The sequence below is a fragment of the Scardinius erythrophthalmus genome, assembly GCF_964197995.2.
Source record: "Scardinius erythrophthalmus genome assembly, chromosome: 7".
In the NCBI taxonomy this organism is placed as follows: Eukaryota; Metazoa; Chordata; class Actinopteri; order Cypriniformes; family Leuciscidae; genus Scardinius; species Scardinius erythrophthalmus.
In genome coordinates this window covers 11341388-11366446 of record NC_138227.1, presented here as the reverse complement: position 1 = coordinate 11366446, position 25059 = coordinate 11341388, and the positions used below count along the sequence as shown (strand labels likewise).

Below are 25059 nucleotides of genomic sequence, written 5' to 3'. Positions count from 1 at the left end.
CGAGGGGTCTACGGACAAGATGGCCGACTCCACGCCGGTGTCTTCGGACAAGATGGTCTCCTCTGAGCCGGTGTCTGTTCCTGTGCCATGGTCGCCTGAAGGGTCGTCTCCTCCCTGGCCGCCTGAAGGGTCGCCTCCGCCCTGGCCGCCTGCACAGCCTGCTCCGCCCTGGCCGCCTACAAAGCCTGCTCCGCCCTGGTCGCCTGCACAGCCTGTTCTGCCCTGTCACCTGCACAGCCTGCTCCGCCCTGGCCTTCTGCCCTGCCGGAGTCTTCAGGCCCTCTTCCGCTCCACGGGCCTGGCCCCCCGTCCCGTCCCCGGATCAGACCCACCACCCTCCTGGACTTCTTTTTTTTTTCTGAGGAGGAGTGTCTGGAATCCACTCCTTAGGTGGGGGGCTATGTAATGTTTCCTGTCCTGTGTTTCCCTTGTCTTGTGTGCACTTTTGTTATTTCCTGTTCTGTGTCATGTTTTGTAGTCCTTTGTAGTTTTTCTTGCTTATTAGGTCTCCCAGGTGTTTCTAATTAGCCACACCCCCTTGTTATCTTGTTTAGCTTGTTTGGCTGTGTATTTAAACCTCTGTGCTTCAGTTGTTGGTTGTCGGTCGTTGTTTAATGTACTGTTACCTGTTCTTGTCCTGAGTTCTGTGTTCCATTACCTGTTTGTTTTATTAAATGTATGCTTGCACTTGGATTCTCTCTCTGCTTCATCCTGGCCTCAGCGTGACACTCTGTGGACAATACAGTCTTTTTTTTTTTTTTTTTTTTGCTGTTGTTTTAATAGAAAAAATAATCATTTGGAATTATTGGAATTACTATTAGGAGTTTACATTTTTGAGAGAAGTTTCTTGTTTTAGCCTACCTGTTTTCATAATGTAGTAGTGGAGCGGCTAAGTGCTATAATCGTTCAGTTTATGATACAAGCGTGAAAATTGGCATGAGCAGTCTCCATGGGTCACTTGACAAGAAAATTGTCCAAGCCACTTGAAATTTCAAGATTTTTCATTTTTCAAGATGGCCGACACCTTAGTGGAGCAGTTAAGTGATATAGTGGTTTATTTGGTGATACAAGCATGAAAATTGGCATGAGCAGTATCTGATGGTCACTAGACAATAAGCCACCCACAGCTACTTGAAATTTCAAGATGGCGGCCATTTTTCAAGATGGCCATCACCTTAGTGGAGCAATTAGGCTCATGGCAATTTCCATGCTTGTATCACCAACTAAATGATTTCTTAAGCCTAATTGCTCCACTAAGGTGGTGGCCGTCTTGAAAAATGGCTGCCATCTTGAAATTTCAAGTAGCTGTGGGTGGCTTATTGTCAAGTGACCCACAGAAACTGCTCATGCCAATTTTCATGCTTGTATCACCAAATAAACCACTATATCACTTAACTGCTCCACTAAGGTGTCGGCCATCTTGAAAAATGGCCGCCATCTTGAAATTTCAAGTGGCTCGGACAATTTTCTTGTCAAGTGACCCATGGAGACTGCTCATGCCAATTTTCACGCTTGTATCATAAACTGAACGATTCTGCCAAACATAAGCACTAGCTGCTCCACTATAGCAGTCTATTATAAATCAGGAATCTAGATGAAGTAATGAATTCACATTTGATTTGTGCTTGTAGGCGAAAGTGCAATAATTCTGATGAAATGCAAAAATTAATTTTAGCAAATGACAAAAATCGTTGTGATTATAACTTTGAGTAAAACAATTGTGATTATCACTTTAACCATTATGCAACATGACAAAGTTTTCATTGACTTAAAGACATTTAAAGCCTAGACATTTAGTCGACTAAAACTTGATTGAACAAAAACAGAGCAAGGTTGATTTGAAAGTGCTAAAAATAAAAAAAAGTACATTTGACACAGGACTAAGACTAAATTAATAATAAATAAATAATAAATAAGACTAAAACGAATTGGTGATGTATATTTCTCAACATATTTCTGTTAGTTATTAAATATCAAATGCTTATTACATCTGCATGGATGGAGGAAGCTGACTAAAATCAACACAATTTGTACTAATTTCTTTAGTTGTCTGCAAAGCAAATGATCATAAATAATGGCTAGCACATGACCTTATGTAGCCCCGCCCCTTTTCAGCACTGTGCTCATTGTGCTGTCTTTTGATTTGTATTTCCACAGCATGAAGGTAGATCTTACGGATAAATTTATGTATTTTGCTTTTTAAAATCTTCTCAGTCTACTGACATTTGTTATGACATCCACTTCAAACATTACAATGCTCATTTACATACAATTAGTAAGTCCATTTCAGAAGCTAATTACTCTAAGACAGCGATGCCATAGAAATATACAGAGCTGCCGCAAAAACGGAAGATAAAACACAATTATTATTATTATTTATTTATTATTTTTTTTTTTCTGTCATCAATATGTGTTGCATATGCTGCATACTCTTTTCTTATCCAAATTGGTGTTGAAAATCGTTTCACGTTAAAAAACATTTCATCAAAATTGGTATCACGAACATCCCTAATTTGGACTTGAAACATAGCCCTGCTTGGTTCACATATTCTCAAAAACCCATTTCTGATTCAGCTAGCATCATTTTTTATTTATTTATTTATTTATTTTTTGTGAAAATTGTGACCAGGTATTAAAACAAAAAAAGTTTCTGTTGAAAACGTGTGCATGTACCAGTATTGCAATATTTATAATGTAGAAAGTGTAGCAATTGCAAGACAAGCTTTTATGTAATTTCATCACGTTGCAAGTTCTCAACCAATAATTTGGGATGTTTTTGGTGCATTTAGACCATTTGATCATGTCGTGCATGTGCGAGTGTGTGTGCGTGTGTGTGTGTGCACAGGCGCACGTGTATTAATACCAAAATGAAGCCTTGCATGAAAGCTAATTCATCCTCACTCTCATTACCTCAGCATGGGGGCTCTTTCACAAGAAATGAATTTTAATTTTCCCGTGCCCAGCAAAGGTTGACAGACATACCAATCACATAGCATTCAAAATGATATTACCTCTCGCATTAGTTCTCATTTAATCTTCTGCCAGCTTAAAGCCACAGACTCACTGTGAAAAGAGAATTGATCAGATAAGCATGCCTTTCATTCCAAAGGCACTAATCATAAGTGCACACAGGGGGAAAAAATGAAAAATAAAAATAACAGCTGTTAGGCAGAGTTGTTTTTCAGTGGCTGTCTTTTGATCTGGGAGAAATATGCGCTAGAAATATGATGGATCTGTCTTAGACCCCTGCTGTGACCCCATATACAGTTATATTAAAGGTCTTACCAGTCTGGAGACAATACCACTTTCTGTTTCCATAAATATTTGAAGTCAATTCTAAACTTTAACATTTCCTAATAGGAGGAAAAATCACAAATGAGATTTTTTTCATTTCTCAATTGTTTGTGTTCGACATGGATAAGCCTAATTTTGTCTCTAAATTTATGTAAATGACGATTTTGCCAACATTTTACACACATTCAGATTACAGGGATAACAAATGGAGACTTGCTCCTCATTCTCAGGTTTTTCTCCCAAGAAACACACTCTAGAGATCGCATGTGAGTCTTTATGAATTTAAAGATTTCTAATCTAATTCTTCCAAAACCAAATGAGATCAAATCTACACCATGCAATCCACATGAATTTTATACCCTATTATTTTTTTATATTGAACAAAATCCTAAGACATTTTAGGAGGAAAAACCTTGAGACAGAGTTGAAAGTTTTGGGAAAGTTTTTCAAGACATACTTTGAAAGTTGGTTTGGACGTAGTCTGAAAGTTTTACAAAGCCTTGAAGTTTGAAGGTTATGAAGCATTAAGCATTTATACAGCATCTTTGAGATTCAAGAGTTGAGTCGTCTGTATTTGCTCGTAAAGCACTCTGAATATGAAATGTGCTATATAAATAAACTTGCCTTGCCTTGCCTATTTGTGGTCCGTTTTCACAGCAGAGAAAGACTGTAAATTATAAAAGTATATGTCTGCTAAAAGTTAATTTTGTCAGCTTGTAGGTGAGCATAAGTTATTTTGAGTTTGGCTGGTTAAAAAAGATGTATATAATACGTCAAAACAGGCTGAATGACTTTGCTGGGTTAGGTGGATATGAGGTAGAAAGCTCTGGTGGGTTTCAATCAAGACATTGGTAAACTTCCAAGTGGGACACAATGAGATATTTGAAAATAATTAATTGAATATTGTTTTGAGCAGTTGGATTTTGGGGGTCAAAAAGTTGATAAAAACTGCACTAGGGCAAGTTAAAAAAGACCTATGTTTAAAAAAAAAACATTTTTAACTTCCTTTGGAGTGGCTTCGTAACTCTGCGAACCTTTCTCTTGCTCAAAACCACAACATTACACACTAAAGAGAGTTATTCTCTATATCAGTGCACACTGTTTCTGAACTCCCTGCAATGCCTCAATTGTAGTCTTGAGTTTTTTTCTTGGAATGTACACCTCACACTGTCCCTTATTTAAATAATTCCCGCCTAAGGCATACGCAAAACAAGGGGGCGAGGCTTGGTTGAGTTGTGTTTGTAGTGCGGTGAAACTAACATGCTGAAACCGCATACTAGCATATACTCATATTACTGCCATAGAAAGATATGGTAAAAGTATTAAGAGTAGTATGCTAGTATGCAGTTCCGAATTGCGCAAGGGGCGTGACATTTCCAAAACACAGTCAAAGCAGTTGACCAATCACAACACACTGGTCCCACCGACCAATCAGAGGAAGGAGGGGTTTTACAGAGACCGGAATTACAAAGTGCGTTACTTACAGACTGGGAACACTGTAAAAAAAAGTTACTGGCTTAAATTTTTAAGTACAATACACTTGGATGTTTAAGCCATTTAAACTTAAATTACATTAAACTGAAATTAAACTTAAATTTAATTAAACTAAAAATGAGTTGAACTTGAATCATATAACTTATAAAAAAGTAGAAAATGACTTATACCTTCGTTGATGAGTTAAACCAATGTAAAAACCTATGTTGTCATAACTTAGTGATTATATTGTTTTTACAGTGAAGAGAGGTGCTGCACCAATGTCAAATATGTGATAATACGGTTTTTGAAAGAAACCCTATACTAGTTGACCCCAAAACAAAATCAAGACTTTGTAAAAGGGCATGATATGGCCCCTTTAGGAAGAAATGTTGGTTCGGGGTTGATGATTTTGAAACATTAACCCAAGTTTTGTGGTTTACTTTGTAAATCTGACATAATAAAACATAATTGTGAAGTCTCATGAGCTCTGAAAGCGCAACCTCTGAGCGATACGGTTTTTACTCTGGATTACTGAGAAGCACGAAGCAGCTGCCGCGGAGAGATTCGTCCTGAGCTGTCGTTGAATCCCGTTGTGCAACATTTCTACAAATGCTTCTGCTGGCTTTAATGCCGAAGACTAAGGCAGACGCATTAGTCCAGATACGGGGGGTGTTATCGCTGTGTAATGAATTGAGATGGTTGTTCCTCTGGCTGCTGCATGGTTATTTGTTAGCTTTTTTGCTGGTGCCCAAAGCATACAATGTACAGTGGCTTGCTTGGCTGCTTTCTGGTCATTCATCAACGAGTGATTTCCATTATGTGGTGCAGTCAGCTGAAAAAGAAAAAAGCTTTTCTGGATGTGCGGTTCATTCATTCATTCATTCTTTGCTGCTTCCTGCTCGACCCAAGCACAAGCGTTTATGAGATATGTCAGCACTTTAATTCCCTATTGAGAAATGTGAGTCTTTAAGTTGATTTAATAAGAACAGTGTTGGGGAAGCTACACTTGAACTGATGTAGCTACAAGCAGTCACGCTATTCTGTTAAAAACAATCCCAAAAAAGTTGCTTCAAAGCAGAATTTATTTGGCACAAAAATAATGAGGATGTCAGTTATATTGACAGGATTAAACAAGATAATCTGACAGTAAATACATCCTCCTTGTGAAAAAGAAGTACACTTTAGCATACTTTGAAAAAAAGTACTTATTACAGAAATAATGTATTTTAAAAGAACAAGTACAAACTGAATGTAATATTTTCTGATACTTAATTGCATGTTATATGCAATGTTGTACTATACTTTAAATTTATATTAAATGCAATTAGGGCTGATCTTTAAAAGGCCATTTTAAACCATTTAATTAGGTCTTAAGTACATCTTTATGTGTAATTTCATAATTACTTCTTTTGTCTGTGAAATTGTGTACAGCTGAATGTACTGAAAATAATTTATTCAGGCTCATTTGATTTCAGGCCAGTCTCCATTTACAGGCCACAACACAAAAGACCCTTTAGGCAGTATTTAACTGATGTTGAAGCTTTGCCCTGTTGTAATAAAGGGCCAAATGAAGAGAATAGCTGATCTGGGATCTGCTTTAAGTGGTTTGGACTAAAAAGTGAAACGTAAGCTGCTGACCCATCGTCCACCTGTACCAGCACAGCAGCGTCTGTTCTCACAGGGACAAGCATTTAGCCCGTACACAAACGTCTTTCTTTATGTTCTTGGCAATAGAAATAGTTCAAGGGATCTGAGATTGAGTTAATAGTGAAATTACAGCTAGCTTTTAGATTTTTTTCATTCATGTTCATTAATTTGATGGAGTTTAACTGTAAGATGTAGATCGCAATGTCACAGAACTTCAAGCTAACTGACGCTAATGCATCATTTCTATGCCTCACATTCAAGTCTTAATTCAAACTTGTATCCAAAGTGACATGCAATTACTTTAATTAATTAAAAAAACATGTTTTTTTTGTTTTTTTTTCTTCAGTTAACATTCTCTGGGAATGAAACCCATGACCTTGCGAGTGCCATACAATTAGAGTTACATGAGTGTTTCCAGTTGTGATGATCTGATCAATTTTTCAGTTGAACTGTGTTGAATAGGACTGGCACGCTGACAATATCTGTGCATTTGCAAAGCTTTCTCAACTATTATACAGTTGGAGAAAACTTAGTTTCTGTGTGAAATGTAGTTCCTCAGTTAAGAAATAAGAAAGCAAAAAGCAAAAAACGTTGTTTTTTTTGTATTACATCAGCAGCCTGTCTCAAAAGATAACTCTTTCTGTATAAATCATGATTAAGGGATAGACTAGGATAAAGAACATGATGCTGTCTCATGTTAAAATGCTTATTTGAACTTTCTTCCCTTTCCAAAAGATCTCTGATTCTCAAAAAAAAAAAGAATTGAAACAATGGATTTCGTAAACCAGAATAAGCAAGCATTAAAAAGGTTGGAAAGTTGCTATCACATTATTGAAATTTCTTGTGAAGAAAAGTCCATTGTCAATAAAGTAATCATTGTCGTTAATCGTGATTAATCGCATCCAAAATAAAAGTTTGTGTTCACATAATATATGTGTGTGTACTCTGCATAATTATTTTGTATATATAAATATACACACATGCATGTATATATTTAAGAAAAATGTAATATTTATATATAAAATATTTATATTTATATACAGTATATTTAAGCAAACATTTCTTAAATATATACATGCATGTGTGTGTATTTATATATACAAAATAATTATGCAGAGTACACACACATATATTATGTGAACACAAACTTTTATTTTGGATGCGATTAATCGCGATTAATCGTTTCACAGCCCTAAATGAAAGTAAATCTCCATAATCCCAGTCTCTTTTCTGACCTTCCTCTTAACTGGTTTCTTCTTTCTCTTAGTCTAATCACTTGATTTGTCAGCCAGCATCACTATTTAACATTCACAGTCCATGTCAGTTTCAAGAACATCTCACACCTCGTGCATGTGCTCATGTTGTTCTGGAATAATGAAGGAGGCAGTGGAAACCGCAGTCGGTACAACACGTCCGTAGCATGTGGGCCTTGAATGAGACAGATCCCAATGTCACCTTCAGGAGAACGCAGCAGTGCCTGGCGCTTTTGGGAAGCCCACACGGTGATCCCCTACTGCCACGAGACGAGTATTAGCTCGTGAATAATTTCATGCATGCTAACACGCTGATTTACGAGCCACTTCATAGTTCCTGGGATTTAGCTGTAAATAGAACTGGATATTCTGTCTAAAAATATTTATTTAATATGTATTATTTTTTATTATGGTGTGTTTATATATATATTTTTTAATATATTTACTAAATTATATCAAAAAATTTTCGACAGAATATTCAGTTTTGGATCATGAATCAACTTGCCAATTTGTAAGAAAATAAAAGCATGTACAGTACAATCATTCATATGTTTGGGATCAGAAATATCTATTTTTTGCTTATTTTTCTGAAAAAAAAAATAAAAAATAACTTTTATTCCCCAAAAAATCACATTAAATTCATCAAAATTGACCTTAAAGACGTATAATGCTATCAAAAAATCTATTTTAAACTCTTTTTTTACCAAATAATCCTGCAATACCAAATGTACACAAAGATATTATGGAGCACAACTGTTTTCAACATTGATAATAATAATAAATGTCTCTTGAGCAGCAAATCAGCATATTAGAATAATTTCTGAAGGATCATGTGACTCTGAAGACTGGAGGAATTATGCTGAAAATTCAGCTTTGCCATTACAGGAATGAATTAAATTTTAAATTATATTAAAATAGAAAACATTTATTTTGTATTGTAATAATATTTCATAACATTACTGTTTTTACTGTATTTTTATCAAGTAAATGTAAAAAGTTACACACTTTACCTTCGAGAGCACCTGCGACATTGGTGAATTTTTCCCTGAGCTAAATGGGCTTAAAAACAAAGGAACACTGAGTTGAGATGCAACCGGAATGCAATTAGGCGACTTTTCAGCAAGACAAGGAAAACAAATGCGGAATAAGTCCGGGCAGAATCCACTGAAGCTGCGTGATTAAGCCTGGCTTGGATGTCCCCAATGCCCCTTACACACACTAACACACACACACTCACACTATACTTTCCATCCCCCTTTCCCAGATGAGACACGAGACAGTTGCTAACTCAGATCGAAGGCCCACCATAGTTTGGATTATGTGTCAATTTGCCACCCAGCTGCAGTGGCAGTGTCTCCCTTGCCGAACATGACTAGCTCTAATTAGGCCATGCTACCAATTACTGCTGATCCCAAGTCAGAATGAACAGAAAGAGAGAGAGAGAGGCAAAGAATTACACCATTGTTTCGCTTTCTATACCCAAACGCTGTGCTAAATGTGTGCAATAATCCATCATTTTGAGCTTAATGGGTTTAACATGCTCTTATTTTATGTAGTATTCAATAGAACGTACAAGTCGATAGTTGGACCAATTTAGTTGTTCCTGAAAGGTTGTATAGTTATGGCAAAAGAGCATTGCTAGACCATTGTAGACATTAAATGCATAAGGGTAATCATTCATTATACTTTAATAAGTAGCCTACTTACTAAGAAAAATAAGAATTTGCTAGCCTGGTTAAAACCAGACCATTCTCAGTAGTAACTGAGTTATGGTCTGGCAAAGCTTCATTAATAACTCATTTCCAAAGGGGCGTCATCAACGGACGTCGCTCAAATGCCTCTGGGCGCAATTGGATAGACCTAAAACCAATCAGAGCGATCGTCATCGTGTAAAGCCATATGCTGCGTCCCAATTCGCCTAAGTTACACTACGCCATAAAAGTATGTACTCTTTTTGTGAAGAAAATGTATTTACTTTTGAATGTGTAGCAAAAAAGTAGGCAAGCTTTGGGACAGACTACTTCGTCATCTTTATCGGACGGATCTGTCGTGTGCGTCCGGTCACGTAAACTGCCCTGTCAATCATCTAGTCACAGTTAAAATCCTCTATTAAATCTAATTTAATTTCCTACCGTTTCGGAGAGAAATTCAGTAGTGCGTTCATCTGCCAGTGGGTCTTTCATTGAGACTGTCCTCATGTGTTTGCAATTTTAATATAATAATGCATTTAAAAGTTGGTGCGCTTCACCAACGGACGTCGCTCAAATGCCTCTGGGTGCAATTGGATAGACCTAAAACCAATCAGAGCGATCGTCATCGTGTAAAGCCCGCCTCAACGTTTCTGATTGGTGCCGCGATTTCGACGGATTAGAAATGGGATTGAATGAGCTCTTTGCCAGACTACTTGCAGAGCAAATCTAAATTTGCCGGAAGTTGTCTGGGTTTTCCCAGGCTAAGAATATGCAGCAAATAATGAAAAATCTGTCATTATTTACTTGCCTTCGTGTCGTGTGAAACCCGCATGTTGTAATTTCCATGAAACACTAAATGGACTTTTGACGAATCTTCATGTAACTCTTTCCCATACAGCAACATTTTGTTACAGCTTTTACTGTCGTTTAGCATAGTTCAGCAACTTAACTGTATTTTTCAGTAGCATTGAGAGTAGCTGTTTGAAGTAGCTTTTCCATAAACTAAATGCTTTTACCAGCGATTTGTGGTGCAGCACGACAAATTGTTTTTAACTCTCTCCCTGCAATTGATGGAATTTGCTGTCAATTATGAAACAACGCTTCCCCGCCATTGATGGAATTTTCCGACTTTCCGTGTTTTCACTGTTATGTGGTAGGGGGTGCTATTACACATCTCCTGAAAGAGTACAGAATCTCCGGATCAAAACACAGGCGAAGAAGCAGAAACAAAAGCATTGCTTATGCACTTTGTAGTCTTTGAATTTCTCATCTTTTTGTTCAAAATGTTGCTTTTTTATGAAAGTGTTGATAAAAAAGAATGCATTAAGCTAGAATAAAACTGATTCTTTTTTTGTTTAAAAGCAGAGGCTAATAACTAACTAAAGCTTAGTTATCTATTTTTTGTTTGATGCTTGTAGTAGTGTAGCTAACTGCTAAATTCAAGTGCAGCTTGAACTGAATCAATTGATGTAAGTGCAGCTACTTTAAATACTGATTAGCATTTAGCTAAGCAAGCTAAAGTAAACTATCAACATCCAGGACTGGAAATATCTATTTTATGATAGTGTTAATTAAACTACTCTCATGATGACCTTGCTGTGTGAGTCACTGTATGGTGACCAGTATTACCTGAGAGCTTTCTCTCCTCCACTGTCCCCTTTCCCGTGTAGCAGTGGTTTGTTTATATACTCATCTCTTTTTTCTCTCCTTGTCTGTCTCTCTGCAGGCAGCCAGACTCAGTTCCCCATCACCCAGAATGTGACGGTGGTCGAGGGCAGCACGGCTAACATGACCTGTCGAGTGGATTATAATGATAACACCTCCCTCCAGTGGTCAAATCCAGCACAACAGACCCTCTTCTTCGGGGACAAGAAAGGTGAGTGTGGGCCAGATGAGACGTAAATCAGTCTGGTGTCGAGCTGGCAGCAGAACCAGAGTGGGTTACTGGGTCGGGTCGAGAGGAAATGTGCTGTTTAAGGATGAGTTTGGGCTCAAGACTAATGAGAGTAAACATTCATGTGTGTCTCTCTCAGACGGGCCAGCCACACAAACAAACCAATCAATTCTACGATTCATAGCATCCACATCAGCACTGCAATAACAAAAGTTATTCCCTTGGTTACCTTTTGGGGAAGGATGGAAGTGTTTCACCTCAAGTCATCCGGGTCTCTTACTCAACATGCAACAGTTTGTTTACAGCTAATTTTGTTTATTGCTTCCTTACCACGGACTATTTATTTTTATTTCGTTATTTTTTAGTAATACTTTAGAAAAATGGTTCATCATTAATAGGTTACTATGCAGGAAGTAATGCAGGACAAATGAGTAGTACTACTTTAATACTTCGGGCCCTATCTTGCACCCAGCGCAATTGACTTTGTACACCAACCGATGTGCACCCGACGCACAGTGGCCTTTTCCCTCCACAGACGCACGTCGGTAAATTAGGGAATTAACTTGCACTCCCGGGGGGGCGGTTCAGCGAAAAGAGGAGGCGTGTTCCGGCGCAAACGTTCCCTGGTGCTATTTTGCAGTTTCAGAAAACAATTCCGCCACTGACCAGGAAAAACCTAGTCTAAAGTCAGTGGCACGTTTTCAGTGGCGCGGTTAGATGCTATTTTAAGGGCGCATGCTTGGCCATAATGTACTGTAGCATGTGCACAACGCGCATACATTTTGCTTCTCTCATCCACACAGAAGCAGCAGTTGCCATTTTTGCAAACCATACATTATTACAAGGAAAAATATACCACATGAGGGAAATCTTAGTGGTGTCCATAAAATGGCCAAAATAGGCATAAATCTAGCTTACACATTTACCTAAATTATTATACGTCTGTTTAACTGAAGCTAATTTGGGTGGGTTTCTCCCATCCCCATACAATGTAACTTCTCTGTCTTTTACGGCCTTGACGAGAACGTCGGTCTCCTCGACTGTGAACTGCTCCTGGCGTGCACCTGGCAAATCCGCCGTTATAATAGCAAACCGCCATGGAACAAGCACGCCTGCTCTTAAAGGGAATGCGAGATGATGCTCTGATTGGTTTATTGCACGTTACACCCAAACCACACCTATGAATAATGAAGCTTCTTCAAACCAACCCATTTTAGAATTGCGTCAGGCGCAAGAGTCATTTATCCCGCCGGTATAATAGCAACAGCGCCTGAGATCTACCCACAAAGTTACTTGCGTTTCAAGTTTGATACTTGCGTTTCAGATCGTTAAAATAGGGCCCTTCAGCTACTTCTATTAAAGGTGCGATTTTCAGCGAGGCTAGCAATAGCGAGCTAGCTTTGAAAGCATAAGATCCCAGCCTCCCTTCAGAGCGTCTCCAAAGCCAAGCCACTTTCAAAACACATAAACGTGTACAGCAGGGAGCAAACAAAAGCGTCACGAGACGGCTAAAACTACCTCATGTCTCACAGCACGTAACATTACAATAATAATGAACATAAACAACTTAAAGAGCACTGACCTGTATCACCTGACTGCTGCAGATTCATTTCGGCGTTGATAGTGTTGCCATTGAAACGCATAAATTTCAGTCACGAACCGCTCCGAGTATAACGTCACGGGTTTCCATCTCTTCCAAATTACATTGTTATGGCTTGAAGGCAGCATAAGCTCGTTGTTTTGGTTCAGGAGGAACTGTAAAAGTTTCGGTTGCGTGGAGGTATGGAAATACATATGTTGAAAGGCAGGTAGGACATTGTATGCAATGATTGGACGAACGTGTTATGGTCCTACACCTTCCACAGACGATATACATATAAATACACTTAGACCGCTTAACTTAGAGATTGCTGTCAGGATGTTAAGTGACTTTCAACTAGCATAACAAAAAATGTTTCTTTTAACTAATATGGAAACAAGCTTAACTAATCAGTAACTAATATCAAATTTCGGACTAAGATAGTTCCTAACATGTAAAGCAGACTTGTGTTCACAGATTTGTGTTCACACAGGACGTGTTCTTGTGTTCAAAGACAGCTTGATGGAGCACAGCAGAATGGAGCACAAATCAGCAGTCCCAGGGTGCGTTTTTCAAAGTTGAACTACTTTTAACTTGACATGGCATCATGGTGCAATATGCTGAAAAGCAGACAGATGCAACATCAGTCTGATGTATATGCACATAGACACAAGCTATTGAGACCCTTATTTTCACTTCTATGGAAATAAAGCAAACAAAAGCCACTTGTTGTAAAATTTATTCAAACAAATCTATTGTATCATATCCATCTATATATCATATCATATCGTATCATATCACATCATATCTTCTCTATCTATCTATCTATCTAGATATCTATCTATCTATCTATCTATCTATCTATCTATCTATCTATCTATCTATCTATCTATCTATCTAGATATCTATCTATCTATCTATCTGTCTGTCTGTCTGTCTGTCTGTCTGTCTGTCTGTCTGTCTGTCTGTCTGTATATTTACCGTGCCTGTATGTCCATCTATTGTATATGGCTGTCTCTTTTTTATAATATCGATCAATCAATTAATCGCTCTACCGTATCTCTATCTGACAGTAAATACTGTGAAATAACATTACAATTTAAAATAACTGTTTTCTATTGTAATGCATTTTAAAATGTCATTCCTGTAATGGCAAAGCATGTTGACAAAAGCAAAATTGACATATTGCTGAGGTCACACTTTAAAGCTACACAGTGTAATTTTTAGAATCTGCCATTTAGAATATATACGAGCGAGTCGCTCGAATGGCGGCAGCCGTTCTTCACTCCATCTTGAAAATACATTAGCCAAAGAGGGTCATACCTGGAAATTCAAGCTTCGCCTTTCGCGTTTTTACACTCAGTGGCACCGTGACGAATGCGAGGGGGAGATTACTCGCGACTGCCAGCAGATTTGAAATAATACGGCCACCCGCCACCGTAGGAGTTAAAATGCCCTCGGAATGGGAGGGGCTAGAAAGTAATATTCAGTTGGTAGTCATAAACAATTTCACCGCTAGATGGGAGAAAATCCTACACAGTGTAGCTTTAAAGTATTGTTGTCACTGGCTAATTTCTCTTTCTTCCATCTTCACAACAAATAAATCAAGTGCATAGTTATGATCGGCTATTAATTGGAAATGGAATGGTGAAAAGTGTCTGTATGACAGGGGAGTTATGAGGGGAGGGGTTGAGAAATATTGGGTCTTGGTGATGTAACAGACAAACAAATCATTTCAAAGATGAAGCAAGTTATGTTTTGATTGACAAATACAGAGATTTTCTTGCAAATATGTGTATTTGAATCTTTCACAATAAGACCACTAACATGTATTTAGGAAGTAAATGGGGGTCATTTTTGACTTGAAATCTTTTCAGAACATACCCAGGAGATGAAAGTAGATTTCATTTGTTATCCGATGTTAGTAACGGCAGGGCTTTTGTTTGTCTGTTGAAAATAAGTCGCTTCATTAGTCTGCAGTGGAGAGCAGTACCATCACTGACATTTACGACTGCGTGTGTGTTCATGTGTGGGAGAGTGAAGGCTTGAAATAATGTATTCTCTCTCTATATGTGCAGGTATTTGCTCTATTTGTCTTGCGAAAACAACTGCTGTTGCATTTTTGAGATACTGCAGTGCTTTGAAATGTTATTCTTTCTTCACTTGGATATGAGATTATATGTCAATTCATATTTTACTATAATTGACGTTTTTGAGATTGGAATTTTTGATGAACTCCAAGCTATTCTTTAAACTTTTAATAGAATAGTTCACCCACATATGAAAGTTCTGTCAATTTTCATTGTATATGGAAAAGACCAGCATGAACATTTGGCTAAACATCTCCTTCTGTGGGAGTCAAACTGGTATTTACACTCCAGACCAAGCCAAAATGCGCTAGTCTGTCAGTCAGCACTATCTAGTGTTGTCAGAACTTTGTTGAATCACAAGTGTTTAACATTAACACCCCTAAGCATGACATTATTTTACACCTCCTTTTCTTAGATTTTTTTTTTTCAAGGAATGTACAAAACACCAAAAGAACACAACTAATTTTTCCAAGGAGAAGACGTCTCTGTTTCACACGTAGGAGTTCTAATGCATTCATTAACCTTAACTGAGCTCCAAGTGATGATTTCATTTACATGTATGCATTATGCAGACAAAAATAACTCATTGTAGTTATACATTTATTAGTTCATGCATTCCATGGGAATCAAACTCATGACCTTGAGTTGTGCTCTAATACATAGACCAGATTTACTGTGCATGCATCAGAGATCATGTCTTATTGCAAAAAAGAAATTTAAATACTCCATATCTGTTCAGAATAAGCCTGTATGTTATTCATATTAAATTAAAGCCCCCCTGTAGTCAATAATTGAATCCCTTAAAACTCATCCTAGATCACAAAAATGACACATTTAAATGTTTTTCCTGTAAAAAAAAAAAAAAAAAAAGTATTAATGCCTTCAAATAGCTTGAATGTAAATCTATTTAGTATATGTGGATTAGCCCCATCCAACTCAATCACACCAGCTCAGAATACCTGATCCACTCGGTCTACTTTACTGTAGTAAATGCTACACGATGGCAAGTTGAAATACTGGTTTAATTCAGCCGTATATGTTTGAACCAGAAACTGATTCAGAAGAAGAGGAGGAAGAGTGAATTACACACTCTCGTCTACAATTCTATTTATCAGAATTGTGTAACGTTTTATGTATCGCTCTCTACAACGTCGGGCACATACCGGTAATTGATAGGATTAGCCTTTTGCTTGACTATGTTATCAAACAGCTAATAGTGTGTTGCTAATGTTACACAAACCATGTTCCCGTTCGCCATCTCAGAGTCGGAGAGTTGCCTTCTAAATATCAGCATCCTTAAAAATGCTTTGAACAACTTAGAGCGTTGGTGGAGAAAGGCATATAGTTCATAATAACATTGTAATATGCATCATATACATAATTAACCCGCTATATAATAAATGTAGACGATTTTTTATATCAACAGAAAAATATACCAGTATAACCTGGCTTCTCTTGAGACTGCTTCTCAGCAGTTAATGATATGCTAAGCCCGCCCGCACGTTGACAGCATTGGTTATTTGCATGTTTGGAAAGAGCAGAGATCATTATTCCAGTCTTCAGTGTCACGTGATCCTTCATAAATCATTATAATATGCTGATTTGCTGCTCAAGAAACATTTATTATTATTATCAACTTTTGTGTTTTAATGCTTTTGTGGAAAACTTGATGCATTTTTCAGAATTTTTTTAAACTTACACTTTTGATCAATTTAATGCATTCTTCCTGACTAAACCTATTAATTTCTTAATAGAATAAATACATAAATAATAATAGCCTACCTACCCAATGCTAGAACCACGAATGAGGTCTAAATGATGACAATATTCAAATTTTTAGGTGAACTAACATTCACATTTTTATATAAATAATTTACTTAAAGTGGGTTGAATTATGAAAAGATCAGAACTCTCAACTGAGAGATGAGAGAATCAATCAGCTAAATGAGACAATTTTTGTATCAAAACAGTCAGTTCGAGACTTTCAGCTGTTTGTATTTTGATTTACCCTCATTTATTTTCTTTGTGCTTTATTTTAAAATTGGATGTCACCTAATAATTTACATGAAGTGGGTTGAATGATGAAAAGATGAAAAAGGACTCTCAACAAACAGATGAAAGAATCCATCAGCTAAATGATTCGTGTATCTTCCTGGTCCACATCCAGTTCCTTTCCAAGGATTTGCGTGTACAAGATGCACCAGAACTATCCATATTTGTATTTTGTCATGTTTTCTTTTCACATCTCCCAAGTGAACTACATTGGGCCGGTTCTTGGCAAGCTCTCCCAACTGCACGGAATATGGGTACAACGTTTTCTTTTGCTTCGTGTTTGCAAACACCAGGGTACAGAGTCTGGCGCCGCCACTGCAGTCACCATGAGAGACAGACAAACCAGTCGAGGGGGTTTGATGTAACACTGACACAGATTGGAGGAAGTGAGCAAGCTGGCAAAATCAGCCAGCATTCTGCCAGCGTTCAGCCAACATAATGCCCTCCTGGCAACGGTCCTTCAACCACCTCCCTTGGAGTGGACAGATGTGCTGTTGTTGAGAGCGAAGTAACAGTGGTAATTCTGTATAGGGAAGTGCTCGCTTCAGATTGTACATTAACTACGCCAGATGTTAATTAAGATACTTGTTTGGAGCATGATGCTAATAGAATGAACAGTATGTGAATTTAGTGGTTGTATGAAATCACATTTGCTGGAAGAGGAATGGTGTTTGTTGTGTTGGCTCTTGTTGCGTTGAATTGAAGGCACAGGCACACATAATACGTTGTGGTTGTCATAAGCGCTGATCCCATGGGTGTTCAGGAGCTCAAGCACCCACAGGAAAGGCAGCGTTATGTAAAAGTGAATTAATATCAGAACTATTCATCAAGCAAATATAAATAGGGGGGTAATAAAGGCGGTTGTTGTTATCTCCTTTGTCTTCATCGTATGCTGCTACCACACAAAATGTGACAGAAGAACCGACCTCCAAAGTAATGGATTTACCAGCTGTGCGTCTCCTCTTGCTTACTCAGGAGGAGCGATCCCTCATGGACCACACCACCGATTTTTTTAGACCTTGCTTTCCATACTCTTTACCCACACAGTGCTCTCATCTCATTTTATTGGACAGGACTCAACAAGGAGGTAAAGGCTAAAACCCCATTTCCCAGTGATGGTCCTCGAGGGAAATTTATAGATTTTGTTGAACCGGTCCTCTTTTCATGTGGTTCCCCATTCACTGTAGTGGAGGCCGATGATGAGGATACCACCATCCCCTACACCTGCAACGAACCCAGAGCCCAGCCAGCCGTCAAAAATGGATCTTGAGTCTCATCCAACCATAGATACAGAGCCTGAGTCTGCCACGATGCCTACGCCAGAGCCGACACCTATGCACATCATCGCCTGGGAGTCCGGGCCCAGCAAGTCGTCTGACCAGGTGCGAGAGCCGACAGCTCTGGGGATTATTTTGAGGAATTGTCTCCCGTCTCCGTTGGTCCTAACCCAGCTCCAACTCTCCTGCATCTCTGATGGTCCCACCCAGCCTCCTGCTTCCGCCTACTACCGAAGCCAACCAGTCCTCCAGCCCCACTTCCGCTGGTTCCTTTCGGTTCCTCTGCACAACCTCTGTTAGCTCCACTCTGCTGCACAGATCCGCCTCGGGGCCTTCCAGCTCCGGCTAGGCACATGGATCCCCTTTCTCTGCCTCGGGCTGCCTAGCCCGTCACTCCACCTCGGCCCGTCGACCAGTCATCTCCACCTTGGTCCCTCACTCCATGAGCTCCACTTGGGACCGTCGCCCCTCCGGCTCTGCCTTGGTCAGTCATCACTTCTGGTCCATCACCTGCACCTCGTTCCTTCACTCTTTCGGCTCTGTCGGGCTTCTCCTTCCCTCCGGCTCCACCTTGGGCCTCAGTTACTCAGTCTTCTGGCACCCTGGCTTCACCTTTGCCACTTGGCGCTGCAGCTCCGGGACCTCTAGTGTCGCAGCTCCTCCCACCATCGGTTCTGCCTTGGGCCTTCGTCCTGGCTGGGTCTTCAGCCAGTCCCGCCTTGGTCACATCCTCCTCCAGAGCCCCCACCTTCCCTCCTGTGTTGGACCTTGTTTGTAGTTTATGGTGTGAGGACATGCCTTCCGGGAGTGGGATGTTATGTCAGGAGTTTGTTAGTTTTTTTTGTGTTTTAGTTTTGGTTTTGTTCCTGTTTTCCTGTTCACAGTCATTGTTAGTTTCCTAGTTTACTGATTATGCCCTAGTTTGTTTCCATAGTTACTAGCCCCACACAGCAATTACAGTAAAATTACCACAATGACTTTACAGGTTTATACACAAATACTGTATGCTGTTCACACAAACAACGGCATTCTGGCTTTTTACCGGTAAGAGACCATTCACACATCAGCATCAAATAAACAGGAAATTGATGTCAGTGATCGAAAATTATCTTTAAACGCTACACCGCTGTCCTCATACGCCTGCATGAGGAGAACACTTTAGTTTCACTATCTGTTCAAGTTGACAAAAAATGTTAACGTCTGAATGAAAGGCATAAGGGATGATCAAACAGAACGCGTTTTTTGCCTCTTAAAAACACGAGATGTGCATAATAGTAACCATGCAGAGCTGTAACACTGATGAATGGAAAAGGCTGGGTCTCGAACATGACACGTTGAAAAAGCAGTGAGACATAGTGCAATGGTCAATGATGATCATTTAGCGCATATTTAAATAGAAAAACTAATAAAAATCGTATTATAAACAGCGCAATCACATCATCTCCATAAGAGCCCTTTGTTTCTGTTACTCCTTGTCGGTTCTCCTTAATGCATGGTGTCTTTTTTGTTCTTGAGATTCTTTTAGTTTTTGTTCTAGAGTTGGTAAAGTTGAATAATTTTTTTTATTGTTATCTTCTTTGTCTTCATTGTGTGCTGCTACCACACAAAACATGATCATTTTAATATAGCTGTATATTTTTTATGACAAGCAAAAGGCTAATTGTTGTTCAGTGCTAAATATTTATTTATGATACTATATCATTTATATTTATGGCTACTATTTATTTTGGTTATGGGGTGATATTAGCCCTCTGCTGTGTGTTAAATTAATTTAATTTGAGAAAAACAAAATGTCTTACCATGTTTGTTTTGTTGACGCTTGTGTAATTGATGCTATTTGTTGTAATAACACCACAGCTCAACATAATGCAGTACACATTATTTGCTTTGAATATCTTGTATTTACATATGTCCTTTTTTATAAAGATTGTGTGTTATTTCGGGAAAATCATTATGCTGGGGGAAACGTGTATGGTGAACTATTTAAAGTGCATCATTTAAACGCATTGCTCTCAATGGGACTAAAACAGTCATTGTCAGCAGTGTGCCGGCAGTATGAGGGGGCACGTTTGGCATCAGGAGATTCGGGACAGTAGTGTGCAGTGCACTATTGAACGAGGAAGGAGGGCAAAGACAAGAGAGTGAGTCGAGAGAAAAACAGCTGTGGTCGTAATTAGGTCTGTAAACTCAGTCTGAAAGATTGTCAATCTCTAGTGGCCTTGGGAAATGAATGGTCTTGTCTTGAGTGACCGAAGACTTTTCTGCAATCAGTATTAAAGGATTTAGATGTACAGTAGGTGTCTTATTCAGTGTGGTGTAAGAGTTGATATTCATTTTGGTCAGATCGTTCCTATTTGATTTAATCCATTGTCTAATCCTGCCATTCTGTTGCAGTAGAGAAGGTTTTATTCCAACCTGCCCATTATCCAAATATTAAAAGGCTTCTTGAATGAAAAACAACTTGGCTGCTCTGGTGATTTGTGGGCAGGATACAGTACTGAATATCACTGAACCATCATTTGAAAAATGGCTTTAATCCTCAATCATGCACAATGATGTGGCTTTAGACCAATCGGGGTGTGTGAGATATATATTTTTACTGATGCGCTTAGGTACAGTCTATTATATTTGGATTCTAGACCGTTGGAATGAAGGAAATGGAAAATAAGATTGCTTATGGGTGCCTGCGCTGTATTTCAAAGAGATTCAAAAGAATAATAATGTTACACTGCACAACTAGAAGCACATCCTCTTTGAAAAAGATGGTCAATTGTGAAAGTGGGAATATGTAGAGTCTGTGTTTGTGCAAAAATTCCACATTTGAAAATGATAAGTCAACCATTACTATGGCTCATACTTAATGTTAGGGATTGGAACTCTATTGGAAGGAACTCATCGTGCACAGTTTGTGCTTCAGTGATACATGAAATAATGTGGATTTCGAGAACAGGTGTGCTATTTCTTTTCAAAGAATTCATCCATTTGGTTCTCGGCTGGTGAATGCTAAAATGTGCAAACTTGCATAGACTTACAATGAGCGGTATCTCTGGATCAGAATATCATTGGGTTTATTAACACGGCAAGCCATGTAATGCAAGAGAAAAGTAATGCCACTTACATTTGGAAATGTGATCTATTCTCCCGACAAAATCAAATTAATGGCAATAATTCCAGCCCCTGAATGTAAGCTTTTCTATCTGTCAAGTAAGCTTTCTGCAATTGAGAGGTCGCATGCATGCTCGAGTCTTGAAGATTTGACTGGATTGTTGGATTTTAAATCAGAGGCACAAAAATAACGTTGTAACAAGCTATTTAACTGTCATTTTATTACTAGAAATGTATTAGTAATTCGTTTCACTACCTGTTACTGTGGACAGTAATATTATTACTCTAACGCATTTCTGCCCTACACAGCTTATACTTGAACAGGCTCTCACATTGTCTTCAGAATATGTATCTACTAGATATTTACTGGCATAGACAGACTTTTCGCTTTGTGTGGTTATTATGCTTGCAGCAACAGTAATTATGTTGTTGTTTCTTACAAACTATCAGCCCTTTCACCAAGAAAGGATGGCCGGGTCGATCAAGTTAGTGGGCGGCCTAAAAGCTCACAGATTAGTTTGATATTATGGTTCTCAGAAGTGGTACAGTTGATCACTAACCAACCTGCAATTTTTACCTACACTACTGTATACAGGGAAAGCCCGACTCATTGCCGTTTGCCCTCTTCACCAATCCATTTTGTGAGCGGCTATATCTGAGAACAGCCTGCGAAACAGAGCGTCAGGGTCTGGATATGCAGGGAGGTGTGTATGTGTGTGTGATTCACATGCAGAACACACTGAGTGTCTGTGGGGGTGTATGATTCTGGGCTAAATCCTAAATCCACCCCGCCTAGATTACCAGATACCTCTCTTCTGCATGTATTCAAGTGAAGACACAGGAAGTCTGCATTATACAGACACCAACCACTCCTCTGAATTATATAGCAGTGGCTTATCCATAATAATGCCCACCGCGCCCTGTGTGCAGACTGTGTGATAGAGTGGCTAAGCTTGATGGATTGCTATCATTTTGCTTGCAGTATTAAATTATTTATATCATTTTATATTAAATTGTGTATTTACTTTTTTCGGAGCATTTTTTGTCATTTTTCTCTCGTGGTGGTACTACAGGGTTAGGGAAAAGGTTGCAAGAAATTTTGAGCTACATTTTTATTATTATTAATGCAACACAATTGAATAGACATATGATTTTAATGTGCTTTTTTATTAAGCAGGTAAGTTTCCTATAGGTTATGAGAATATGCCTATTATTAATAGCAAAGAGTGTTCCATTTGTTTGGTTAATTTTTCTAAGAATGGTCATTTTAAATTATTTAAATGTGATTCATGTGCATCATTACTGAGTAACGTTTTAGGAAGTTTCAGTTTGTCATCTTTCATATTAAATGTTTTATTAAAAATGTATGCATTATTTTACATATTTAAGTATATTTTATGTATTATATTACTGTGTTTTGTTACATTGGTGGACATACATGAAAATACAAAAACATGCCTTGATTATTTTAAATTGTATATACAAATAATATATATGTTTAATTTATATAGAGCCTTTCTTTCCCAAGCTCAAGGACACTTCACATAAACATAAATTATTACATATATTATTTATTATACAATTTATATTATTTAGATGGGACATCAAAAGGCTGAAAAATATTTAGATTACATGAAATGAAAATTAGAAATATTTGTCTACATATAAATATATTTTTTAAAACTACTAAAAATGAAAAAGCACATAACATAATTACTAAAACTTGAACTAAAATTAATATGAAGCCTCAAAATATTAATAAATGCTGTAATAGTATGTGCATGATACTAAAATAACACTTGGCCAAGCCCTAAGCATGAATGATAAAATCAATTCTGGTAAACAAAAGATGGTGGACAATGACCCATAAGCCACTACCCTTGTGCCCTTGAGTGTGGTGCTTAACCTCCCCTCCAGAGGAATTGTTGCTGTAATAAGTGGACTGGTTGGGATAAAAGCATCTGTGCAGCTGGTGTGGTTGGCCAAGAGTTTGGGGATCCATTTTAGCCCAAGGCCATTAGGAGAGAAGTGCAGCTATGATGAGTCGCAACCACTGAAAAATCGACAAGCACCATATGTCTCCCTCATCGTGCACTATTAATGTGATCACAGTGTATGATTCATCACGCTAGAGCCGGATTAAATTAGAATGTATATGTCTATTGCTCCACTGTAACATGATGTAAAGACCCTGCGTATGGGAAAACAGCACCTGCAGAAGGTATTCATTTTGCACTTCATAATGAGAGATCAAACTACCCTTTTATTGTGAAATGTAACCTCACAGGTCCTGAATAATTTATAGTTGCTCTATTGTGTGGTACGGCGTATGTGTTTTTACCAGATGTGTTTGGGAATATAGATGAATTGGAGCTGAAATCCGACTCTATGTATCTGAGACTGTCTATAATGAGCGTAATTTTCAGCATACATATTGATGGCGATTTTTTTTCTGAGATGCGGCAGTATTAACTGCTCTTTCAGAGGGTATCTCAAATGCTTCTGGCGCATGATTCCTGACATTCATTAGAGATGTTCAGCTCAAATTGCAAAAGGTCAAATTGCAGAGTGGGCTCTTAATTGGCCTGCGGCAATCAAAATGTTGTTATGTTCTAAATTACTGCATTAATGGACTCGTTAAATCGCTTATTAGATGAGAAGATTTAAAAGCGAGGAAAATGCAGAGGAACAACACGAGGCGCTGTGACATCGCAAAGTCGTCTGGTTATGTTTAAGTCTACAAAGGTCTCCATGGTTGTCAGTAAATTGTCTTTTCCTTACACTTTTTGAAAGGGTTTATGTAATGCTGCTCTCTGATGGGTATTTTCAGGTTTTACTTGTATCAGCACATTCTGCATTGTCAATTCCAGCTGGTCCCTTGTGTACTATTGAGGCCATCATGATTTATATTAGCATTCACCTCTGTGGGACAATAAATGTGAGAAATCAGACTGGGATAATTTACCATATCTGTGTGGGGCAAAATCCTACTCAGGAACAGATGAAAAAGTCCAACACGCATTCAACTCGCAGAATAGTCAAGGACAACAAGGACACGTCCAGGATATTAAATACAAGTACATAAAGTGAGATCTCAGAGATAATCTCTTGAGTGACTAAATAGTTTCAGGCATATTTCAGGCACAGATTATATGAATATTTAGACTAGAGCAACGCCAATGTCTTGGGTTCCATTCCTAGGGAATGCATGAACCGATTCAGTGCATACCTTGAATACAATGTAAGATAAAAGTGTCTGACAAATGCTTAGATGTACATGTAAAATGAAATGACCTCAGCTACAGTCTGACCACTGAAACTGTTTCCTAGTGGTCACCGCACATATGCACCACATATATAGAGTTATGGGAAATGAGGGTTCAAATTTGACTTGTTCAAACATTTCCCATTCTCAGGATCAGGAGCAGGATCAACGGGACTGAAACGGCACTGTTCCATTCTCAAGAAAATCAAACTCAAAATGTTGCTTAAGTTTTGCATTCCATGAAACACTTCTACAATTATAGACTCTACTGTAAATGTTTAAGCATTTAAAAAAGTTATTCTGTTTTTCACTTTGTCTAAACCACACTTTTGACTCCAAAACTTCCGGAGATAAGACAAGTGAAACAAGTCATCCCCATCTAACATTTCCACACTTAGTTAAATGTCATTTCTAAAGCTCATCACCTCACATAGAG

The 25059-nt window shown here is 38.3% G+C and overlaps 1 protein-coding gene across 1 annotated transcript in view; it reads left to right on the top strand.

Moving 5' to 3' along the window:
* The window catches only part of cadm2b (cell adhesion molecule 2b), a gene marked incomplete at its 5' end in the record, with an annotated part of 235263 nt that overhangs the window by 165911 nt on the left and 44293 nt on the right, over window positions 1-25059 (top strand). Inside the window, one exon of the mRNA XM_081370346.1 lies at window positions 11088-11237. Coding sequence (XP_081226472.1) covers window positions 11088-11237 — 150 coding nt within the window. The remainder of the gene's footprint in view (window positions 1-11087; window positions 11238-25059) is intronic.